Source organism: Vigna unguiculata, chromosome 2 (genome assembly GCF_004118075.2).
Source record: "Vigna unguiculata cultivar IT97K-499-35 chromosome 2, ASM411807v1, whole genome shotgun sequence".
NCBI classification, from domain to species: Eukaryota; Viridiplantae; Streptophyta; class Magnoliopsida; order Fabales; family Fabaceae; genus Vigna; species Vigna unguiculata.
This window is the reverse complement of record NC_040280.1, coordinates 20,656,921-20,668,415: the sequence shown is the minus strand read 5'-3', so window position 1 is coordinate 20,668,415 and position 11,495 is coordinate 20,656,921. Positions and strand designations below refer to the sequence as shown.

Genomic DNA, 11,495 nt, shown 5'->3' with positions numbered 1-11,495 from the left:
GTGTTTTTGACTTGAAACAAGAAATATCATGAACTTTTAAATTCATTAAATAATCACAGTCACTCGTACAAGACATATCTTAGATAATATGGACTTTAATAATCTATATTCATCAAATCAACACATTGTTACGTTAAAAAAAAAACTAAATCATATTATAACATATAATCTTGTACAAAGTACCAATAATAATATAATTTGTAATGCATTTATAATCATGGTTTAGAAAATTATACAATTGTCTCACAAGTGTAAATGTATGACCCACTGATGGATAACTATTTCCAGCATGCTAAGAATTTTCTTTATTATATTAGTTAACTGATTTTGCAACAACAACTCCTATAAGTATAAACTAAATTTTTAACAATAAATTAGGTATAATACTAAATGCACGTATAAGTAAGCAGATTGTTAATTTAAAGAAACAGAAACACCAAACTTTTATGGTGCGCAATACTTTTTTAACCATGAATGTTTTCTCTTATTGAAATTGAATTTTTTAGCTTATTATGGAAGTGGATAACTTACAATATATATTAAAGCAAGAGTAAAGGATTTTTTATTAAAATTAATACTGCTTTCTCTTGAAAGGAAAATAACTTCTAAGAATCACGAGATCAGACAAAACAATTTTAAAATTATTACATTGATAACGTAGAACAAATTTGGAAAGATATATATTATGCATTTTATTTCATTTATAATAACTTGGTTGGACTATATTATTAAATAAAGGTTGATTTTAACATTTATTTGTCACTAAAAATATTTAAGTTAGATTAAAGCATGTGTTTTATATAAATACAAGGCTTTATATTTACAAGGCTCTATATATTCCACTGAGCAAAATTTGTAAGAAAAATATTTAAATATAGACTTGTGTATCTTTGATGAACGATTTGAGATGACCCTTCTTGCATAGCAATACAAGTGACAAATTTAAATTTGTGAGAGAATTTTAAATAGCTATTTTTATGTTAAATACAAAATTTAGGACAAAAATAGAAAACAACTCACATATTCTGAAGTAACCAAGCTTGCCATTTATTATATTACCATGATGTATAAACTGCAACTTATGTATACATATATAAATATAAATATATACACTGAGAATTTTGTGATGTGTGTCCCAATTTCTGTGTAATCTAGGATAACATTTTCTGTGAAAAGGTATCCCTATCCCTATTCCTCTACCATTTTTTTTTCTTCCTCTACAATTCAGAACAAATTGATTTGAATCAACATGGAAAAAGCAAGAAGGAAGGTTCCACCTGCACAATCTTCCTGCTCAAAAACTTGATTCTGTGTAACTTTTCATTACACCATATTACCTGTTCTTTTTTCAATTTGGACATGTTTAACACCCTTGAAATCAATCTCAACCCCACTTGAGCAACCAATTGCTCATGATCAAGTTCATCTTCATGGTGCTTTTGGAACTTCTTCACTATGCAATTCCCGGTTCTCACTATGTCCTTCAACCTTCTCTCCTTCTGCAACATATAACCCAAGATAAGTGTTGCTTCCAAGATGTTTGTTTAATGTACAAGCATATTTGTATGGAGTAACTGAACTGAGTTAGAAAAAAAGTAGTTTTTATCATTTGTCTTTTTTTTCTTCTTCCTATCTGTTAAGGTTAAGGACTAGCATTGATCATGTTTTCTTAGTAACTAATATAACTAAATCATATACTGTTAAGGACCAAAAGAGGGTTAGTCATAAAAGAACATACTTTCTGTAGTTGTGCTTTAATCTCCACCATAAGACCAGGAATCATAGGGTCGTTAAGATCAATTCTGTGGTGCTGAGAAGCTTTAAAGATAACATTCCCATAATCTTTATCTGCTCGAACAAATTCCCAGAACACCCGCATTGATTCCTTGATGATCTCTGCCAACCTTCCACTTGCAATAGCAGCATCCTCTTCCTCATACCCTTTATCATCTTCTGCAAAACATTCACAACAGAAAGTAAGAATCTCACTCAAGTGGCACCTTGTGAAGGAATGAAACAATGGACCATTTTGTTCACCTTTAATGCCTGGAACATGGAGCAAGTTGCGAATCACGCATCTGTTCTTGACATAGTTCTGTAGCCTAGGGCCTTGAAATGGTTCATTCTCTATGAATCTCTGAACTAGGACTTGAAAAAGTTGAAACTCACCAGCTACGTGATTATACCTATGGCTATGAGACCCTTCTGAATCATATTGCTGTAACTCAAGGGCTTTCTTGTGTTGCCAACACAGGATTTCCCAAGAGAGGCAAACCTGGCCAACATATACCAACTCCAAATCTCTATGCAGTTCATGCGCCAACTTTATCAATGGGTCAGATGAGTTCTTTGATGCTTTGCGTGGCCACAAGTTCTGAGATATTACAGGTTTTGCACCTTGGATGGAGGATTTTGGTGTTGAAATTAATTTGAGAGGGTCTTTTAGTTGGAGCAGACCTGCAATTGACGACAAAGAAAATTACTTAATCATAATACAAACATGATCATTGCTAAATAAACAAGTTTTCTTTGCTTAGAGTGTAATATTAGAAACCATTAAGCAAACAAAAATTTCGAACATAGTCAAAACTCTAAAAGTAATATTGAAGGTTCCCTTAACTTTATTGAATGCTTTGTACAGTAGAAGATGGAGAATCGATCTTATTCGCTAATATTTTAATGTATAAAGTTGAACTCGAGGGAAAGTAGGGAAAAGATTGGTAGAGAATAGAATTGAAATTTATGATGCAGACTTCTCACTATCACTGGCTTTATTATTGAAAAATAAACAAGACAGGAATAGCTTTATGCCCACATAATTAGCAAATATGATGGGGTAATATATGCAATGGCCCACCATGTCATGATTGTATCCAGGAGCATTTTTAAAAAATTTCTTCCCGTTGATTGAATGTCACCAAATTCATGAAAAAATTTGTGTAATCATAAAATATTACAAGAATGACCAAGAACAAACTCCAATCTGCAGTCTTGGAAATCTGAGAAATAGAACTTCTAACTGGGCATAAGGGATCATCAGCTGGTGAAGATTGAAGATTGGAGACTCAAGACTTCATGTTCTTTATTTTAAGAAACTTGATTAAGAATTTACCAAAATATTGAAATTGTTCAAATCTGAAATGTTCTTCTGCAAGAGTTTAACATAGAAGAAGTTAATTTAGTTCTCACCTAATCCATGCATGGTCTGGTAATTCAAGATATCAAGTTTCTTCATCTTCTCTTCATAGCTCTTGTAAACCTTTAGAATTTCATCAATTTGATCCTTGTATTCAATCTTCTCTTCAATTTCCACTGGGTTTGGATCTTCAACCACTCTTGAGGATACTCTTTCCTCCTCCTCCTCCACCACCACCACCTCTTCCTCTTCTTTTTCCTCTTCATCTACCTCCTCTTCTTCTAAAATTGTGGCAAGCCCTCCTTGCCTTGAATTTTTCAATTCCAATCTCAGTTGTTCCACCAGATCATCATGCTCCCATTCAAAGTCACCCTCATCAGATTCTGAATAACTCAATTCATCCTCCCACCTAGTTTCTTCTCTTTTCTCCAATTCATTCCTGAATTCCTCTTCTTTTTTGTCTCTGACCACTACTTTGCCATGTGCATTGAAGGGCTTCAAACCCTTCATGCAGGGTTCCATTTCCACATACCTATCTTCAGAATAAATGCCATGAGCACTCAATTCTGAAATCTTTCCATCACATGAAGATTGTTTTGCCTCTGCATCTCCTTCCCTTTCCTCTCTCATTATCAGCTTCAGAATCTCAGGTTCAAACCCTTCACCCCCATTTTTACCACCCAGAAACTGGTACACAATTGAATCATCAATTTTGTTGCTGTTGCCCCAGATTACACCGCTTGAGCTTGATGACTCTGACTCTGAATCAGAAGTGACCGAGTTTTCGTTGTAAAGAAAATAATCTTCATCGGATGAATCGGATCCACCAAACATTTCACTCTCAAAGTGAAGTGGAATATGGGTGGAAGAAGCTGAAACCTGATCTTGAACAGAGTTCTCTGTCTGTGCTTGAGACACAGGGCCTTTCTCTGAACCAAACTCTGAAAATTCCTTGTCGGCAATAATTTCGGTGCTGGCATGTGCATTATCAGAAACGGCTAAAACATCTGGACCCATGTAAAATTCTCGAAAACTGAACCTCAACATTGTTGGTTCCTCCATGAACCCACTTATATCTTTTCCTGATAAGTACTCGCACTTACTTGTGGTTGTTACAGAGTTCGTGTTCAAAGATACACACCCATACGTTTCTTCTTCTTTTTCTTCTTTCACTGTATCATCACCATGAGCAATGGACTCTTGTTCCTCGAAAACAGAGCCCTCATTTTCTTTTGTTTTCTCCCCATCGCCATTTACAGTTTCTTCAGAGACATTCTCCATTAAAACATCACTGCTCGTTTCATTTCCATCGTTTTTCATCACTTCTTTATGAACAACAGGGTCAATCTCCCCTGACACAGGTTCTTCTATTTCTTCTTCTCTCTCCACTTCTCTCTCTACACTCCCTTGATCGAGATCAGAGTTATACTCTGTTGAAACAGAGATCTCGGATTCATCATCATCACCAAGCTTTTGAACATGTTGATGAACATCTGAGTTAGTTTCCATGGAAACAAACTCCTCTGTTTCTTTTTCTGTTTCCGTGCCATCTTCATGAGTAACAGAGTTGATGGAGCTATTTTTCATAAAAATATAACCCTCTTCTACTATTCCCTTACTCATACCAGCTTCACCAATGTCAAACTCAATTTCTTTTGAAACAAAGCTCTCCTCGGGCACCTCTGTTTTCACCCCATCTTCATGAACATCACAGTGGGTGTCCATCAGAACCGAGCACTTATTTTCTCCATCTCTTTTCTCACTTTCACGAGCAATCTCCATGGAAAAAACAGATTTCTCCGTTTTTCCACCTCTTCTCCCACTTTCAGGAGCAACCTCCATGGAAAAGGTAGAACACTCTGTTTCCTCAAAATCATCACTCCAAAACAGAAAACTTGCCAGCTCCTCTCGGAACCCATCAATCTCGGAATCAGAAAGCTGGTTCCTCTCAACATGTGGTACTTTCTGATCAATAGTCTCATCTTTTGCATCTCCCACATGAAGAAACCTGAAGTTAAGAAAAATTACTCATACTCATTAACTCTTATCATAACAGAAAACATTTCAAAAACAAAAACAGAAGTTAGCCAAACCTGAAGATGTATCTGAGCACCAATCCCAAAGCATAGAGCACATATTTACAAAGGAACATCCGCAGAGAACCAAAGGCCCACGACATGTTCACACAAACAAAATCATTCACAACTCGTAGGTTGATGGAATCAATGTGGGTCTTAGCCATAAAGAGTCTCCTTGTTCCCATCCAATCCAAATCAACCTTGGGAATTGAAAGGTCCTGTTTTCATGGCCTGGAAAATTCCAAACCAAATTACAAGGTAAAGAATACTTTGGTCATGGAAATTTCCATTTCAAACATTCATTGTTGGAGAGTGGACTCTTCCCACTTGAGGACAGTGAAATCAGTGGCAGAACGAGATCTGGGCAGTGATGATTTGTTTTTGGACCAAAAGAGCGGGATTTTGGGAGAAGATTGTGCTCTTTCTGTACACTGGATACTATTTTGTTCTAGTCTGATAAGACTTGTTATTCGAGAAAGATAAGATTATTAGGAATAATGTTCGAGTTAGATATAACAATTATCAACTAGACAAAGCTATAACATAGGAGCTTTTAGTAGACAACTAAAGAGAAATTTGATTGCACTTGTTTCGGTTTGGTAGCAGTTAAAGTAGTTTCCATAACAGTTATGTGGGTTTTCGTGGTGGTACGTGCTATTCTGCTTGACACGTGTGAGAGTCGAAGTGGACACTGTGCTTGTCTTTATGGCAATTTTTTTCTTTTCTGTATTTGTTCACTAACTTGGAATTAGTGGGTGGTGATCGGATTCTGTGAGTCAATTTCTTGCATGGTTAGCAACAATGAAAGTTTTTCTTCTTTGAGTTGGCAGGGATAAGAGGACTCAGGATTTGTTTTAGTTGTTAATATACCATAAATCCAAGTACAAATTTTGCTCTCACTGCCACTGATTTGTGGTTATGAAACCAAACCCACCTGCTAGAAGAAAAATAATAGAATGATGAATCGGTGTGAGAAGAAAGATCCTGGGTCAGTATGTCGATTCTTAATGCTTTTTTATTTATATAAAATGAAACGTGAAACGTTTAAATTTGGTCATTGATTAAACATGATTTGATTAATGAATCCATACTGTGCATGCAAATAATATATTTGTGCTTATGCGTGTAGTTGTTAAGACAAAAAACACGAACAACTTCAAATTATACCATGTGATCATGGATTCAGTGACTAACCAGACTTCTAAGAGTGTGAAGTGAAGATTTGGAATATAGCATCGTGTCTACAAATACGAAAAGGTTAGATAAACTTCATTATCAATGTTGAAGCCACGTTGTTTTGTTCTTTTATAAAATTGCATTATGTTATTTTATTATATGTTATTATAATTATTTCAAGATTCACATATATTTGTAAACCATGTTGCCAAACTTGAGAAAATGAAAACATAATAAGGTTTTGTATGGGAAAATAATTTTTAACAACTAAGTTTTGATAACTTTTTCTTACAATATGAGATGTCAGACATCTTTTAAACGGTTTTTCATTTTTTTATTTTTTTATTTTTCTATATTTTAAAATTATTTAGAAGATATCTGTCACCTCAGATTGTAAGAGAAAATTGTCAAAATTTAGTTATCAAAATATCATTACCCGTAAGAAAATGATTCCTTTTTTTCTTTAATTTCTTACAATTCACCAATAGCAAAAGGCTGTTAATTTTGGACGTGGTTATGCATAGTTAAGAAGTGGTTGTTTGTGGCGTGACGAAGGAAGATGACACACAATAGCTTTCTGAAAAGCTCATTCCACCTGCAAACAATATACACTTCAACTACACCATATCTGTTGTTGTAAATGTTTAATCGTGAAGGAAAACTTTAAATGAAGGGTTCTTAATTGTAGATTCTTCTTTGGTGTGAATGTGGACATGGAAAAAAAAATTAGGGTTCCTCTCGTCAATTTGTGGCATAATTCATGCGTAGTGCATGCTGAATTCCGTCATCTTATTCTCTTCTTTGGACGGTGTGTTTTTTGGCAGGTGGTGCGTGTCACTTTCAATGCATCAAAGTCTTAAGTGGTTTAACAATCATTTAATTTGTGAAAAACATGACTTAGTGGTAAGAAAAGAAAGTTTATGTGAAAAAAATTATCAAAATACAAAGTATATAGAAGCTAATTGATTTAGATCTTTCATTATTGTAAAGCTTTTTTTTTCTAACTTGGATTATAAGTTTCACATGTTTATTAAATTCCTTATCAACCAAGCTACCTTTTTCTTTCTGTTTTTTTTTCTTCAAAATTTGTTCAATAATTAGGAATTTAAGAAATGTAACTAAAAATTTGGTCTACGAAAAGTGGGTGACTAATGGTGCCGACTACACTAATTAGCATAATAAATCCAAATCTGAACGTGTTTTGGTGACGGTTCATGGGTCACATGAGACATGGAGTCAAAGGAAGAACTTTAGTTGCAGTTCCATAATACGACAGGGTTTGGGTGAAGACTCTTTAAAAAGGAAAAAATAGTTGCAATTGGAAGACTTTTTCTTTTGCTTTTTCTTTAAATTGGAAAGAAAAAGTTTTTGGAACTCGTTAGGAATGGGTTGACGAGTAAAGCACGCAGAGCAATTCAATTGATGAGGTCTTACTCATAACATGCGTAAAGAAGAAAAACAACTTCACTACCAACAATTATAACTATACTTTATCAAATTCTTACTTTCACAAAATATTAACGCTTTTAGTTTGTGCAAAAACATTAAGTATGGAAAGAGAAAAAAAAAGTTTCTAAAATGAAAAGTTAAAGTGACAATTTTAATAAAGTTTAAAGTAAAGTTGGTTATGCTTATGATCTTACTAAGTGAATCAGGGTCGAACAAAAAAATATCTAATAATTTATGAATTCAATACATCCTGTTTAGTAGAAAGACATATATTCCTTGCTAATTATCAGACAATTACTTATTCACACACCTTGTGGAGAGCTAATAGTTTACATTTCCCATCTCATGGAAAACCCTGGAAAACCCTTTTCGCTCCGCTTAGCCCTACCTCTCCCTAGTAGGAATATTTTAGTGATAGGTTCTATAGAAACTGGACGATCCTATTTGGTCAAATACCTAGCGACAAACTCCTAACAAAGATGACTGTTGTTACAAAAGTTTGATGAGTCTATCTCGTTAATTTCTTCAAATAAATAAAAGGAAAGAAAAATTGAAATTAACTTTTTTACAAGTTAAGATTAGTTTACAAATTTTTTTTTCTGTCTCAAAAGTTCTTATAAATAAATTAATCTAAAACAATATATATATATATATATATATATATATATATATATATATATATATGAATATTTTGAACCTCCTTGTTAACAATTTTATTTTATTGAATGTTTACGTTTTTTTTAGTTGAATCTTTACAAACTGCTGAGAGTGATGTGACAATTTAATTGTGTAGTCTTGAGAATAACATTACAAATTTTTACGATGAAAAAGAAGAAGAAAAGACATCGTTATTGTGTGTTTTTATGTGATTGATTTAATTTTGTTTTTGTATTTAATTTATAAAATGAAATGATGTTGCTTTTTTCTAAAGATAATTTGGATTTTATAACTTCATTTTTGTTTTATTATCCAACTTCATAGTATTACATTTGAGACACCAAAACCAAATCATCATATATCAACTAAATTGATCATAAAGACATGATTGATATTTATAAAAAGTTTAGATGTCCGATAAAGTATTTCTTTGAAATTTTGACCCAATTAAAGATATTTAAATTTATAAAAAACTTAAAATTTAATTAAATCATTTTATATTTTCCATTTGAAGATAGGAAAATCATAATAAATGCAAAGTAACAATTATGTTCCTCCAATCATATTTTCTTAAAAAATATATGTAAGCATAAACGCAGAATATGATCCTATTATTCATTCTAACAATTAATTATAAACAATATTCCATACTGATAATCATGCTGTAAAAGTAAACGGAAGCGTACCTGAATTGGCCATAACGATAATATTAGAGAACACTAATGATAAAGTGATTTTCCTCCTGTAAAGCACCTTTATTTCCCTTTGGTTTTCTCTCTTGATGGGGATAGGGAGAAAGGAACAGGAAAAGTACGTTATGACTCTCTCTGTGTGTGCTCTCAGAAGGGGACAACGACCATTTATAAACTGAATTACTTAAGTTTTAGTATTTCTAATTTGGCCCCTCATCAAATTAGAAATTACTAAATGGTCTCTCCAAAATATTTATTTTTATGACATATGCCTTTAGGCAAATGTTTAATTTAGTCAGATCACTTTATTATTTGGCTTTATAAATAATGGCCCTAACACATTTAATTATGTATCATATATATGCATGACCCAAAATTACTAACAATCTCCCACTGGTCACAAATATATATGTCTTTACAACCTTATAAATGTGTTAGACTTTATGAGCTCAAAATTGCCATTATATTACTCGAGCATACTCCAAAAGTCCCGTCCATTGATTATATCAGTATGTAGAACCAAACCAGTTTTTCATTGTATGAATCGCAACTAAAACCAACAATGATCACTAATCCTGACACAACCAGATGACATGGATTCATCATGAAATGTGTAGCATGAAAAATTATGTGAAGGTGATCTGTATATACACATCTATTTTCAACTGGTCCAAACTTTAACTTAATGAGATCAATATAAAAACTTAATGTACAAAGTGAAAAATTAAAACCACATATATAAATAACTAAATATGTCTGAAAGTTTAATGTATGCATGCAAGAAATTAAACATAGAACATAAAACATATAAAAATAACTATCTCCCACTAAACCTCAGATTCCTCAAACTGTAAAACACCCATGCGAGCAACATGCTCATGAAAGATCTTGGGTGGAAGTCCTTTAGTTAGAAGATCTGCAATAATGGAGTTTGTCCCTAAATGTTCTATGGAAATCTGTCCACTCTGTACTCTTTCTTTAACAACTAGGAACTTAATGTCGATGTGCTTCGACTTAGTCGAGCTCCTATTGTTGTTGGAATACAATACAGCTGATTTATTGTCACAATATAACTTAAGTGGTCTTTCAATGCTTTCCACAATTTTTAGCCCTGTAACAAAATTTCTCAGCCATATCCCGTGATTAGATGCCTCATAACATGCTACAAATTCTGCTGCCATGGTGGATGAAGCTGTAAGGGTTTGCTTGACACTGCGCCAAGAAACCGCACCACCTGCCAACATAAAAATGTAACCTGAAGTAGATTTTAAGCTATCTTGACATTCTGCAAAATCTGAGTCAGAAAACCCAGTGATCTCCAACTGGTCTGACCTCTTGTATGTGAGCATATAACCTCTTGTTCTCTTTAAATATCTCATGACCCTCTTTGCTGCTATCCAATGGTCCATTCCTGGATTGCTTAAGTATCTGCCTAGAACCCCAACTATGTATGCTATGTCTGGACACGTACATACTTGGGCATACATCAAACTCCCTACAGCTAACGTATAAAGAATCTTCTGCATTTCCTCAATTTCCAAATTTCCCTTTGGGCACTGATTGAGACTGAACTTGTCTCCCTTAGCAACTGAAGTATCCCCGGATTTACATTCATGCATGCTAAACCTTTTAAGAACTTTATCGATATATCTCCTTTGTGATAATCCTAGAATACCCCGAGATCGATCTCGATGTATCTGAATTCCTAATACAAAGGAGGCGTCACCAAGATCTTTCATTTCAAAATTCTTTGACAGAAATTTCTTAGTTTCGTGCAATATGCCTATATCATTAGTGGCAAGCAGAATGTCATCAACATACAAGATCAGGAAAATAAACTTGCTCCCCTTAAACTTGTGATACACACAATCATCAACAAGATTCATCTCGAAGCCAAATGAGAGAATTACTTGATGAAATTTATGGTACCATTGACGGGATGCTTGTTTTAGTCCATAAATAGATTTAGTCAATTTGCAAACCATATTCTTTGGGTCTCCTGACACAAAATTTTCTGGTTGCACCATATAGATCGTCTCGTCAATGCCACCATTGAGAAACGCCGTTTTGACATCCATTTGATGAAGCTCCAAATCATAATGTGCAACAAGAGTCATAATTGTTCTAAAAGAGTCTTTTGATGAAATTGGAGAAAAAGTCTCTTTAAAGTCAATCCCTTCTTTTTGAGTAAATCCCTTAGCTACAAGGCGAGCCTTATACCTCTCCACATTAGCGTTAGAATCCCGTTTGGTCTTAAATAACCATTTACAACCAATGGGTTTCACACCTTCTGGTAATGGGACAAGT

The 11,495-nt window shown here is 33.7% G+C and overlaps 1 protein-coding gene and 1 long non-coding RNA gene across 2 annotated transcripts; one reads left to right on the top strand and one right to left on the bottom strand.

The window, feature by feature from the left end:
- Positions 1-1,194: 1,194 nt before the first annotated feature.
- Positions 1,195-5,712, bottom strand: LOC114173364. The gene is made up of 5 exons (XM_028057702.1): positions 5,230-5,712; positions 3,190-5,144; positions 2,038-2,457; positions 1,739-1,953; positions 1,195-1,499 (listed from the first exon to the last, which is right to left on the bottom strand). Exons 1-5 carry the CDS (start codon positions 5,397-5,399, stop codon positions 1,245-1,247), a joined length of 3,015 nt encoding a protein of 1,004 aa, XP_027913503.1. The 5' UTR covers positions 5,400-5,712; the 3' UTR covers positions 1,195-1,244.
- A 392-nt stretch (positions 5,713-6,104) lies between these two features.
- Positions 6,105-7,339, top strand: LOC114173366. Its single transcript, XR_003602497.1, has 3 exons — positions 6,105-6,202; positions 6,344-6,471; positions 7,215-7,339. It is a non-coding gene; the product is annotated as an uncharacterized LOC114173366 (long non-coding RNA).
- Positions 7,340-11,495: the final 4,156 nt, after the last annotated feature.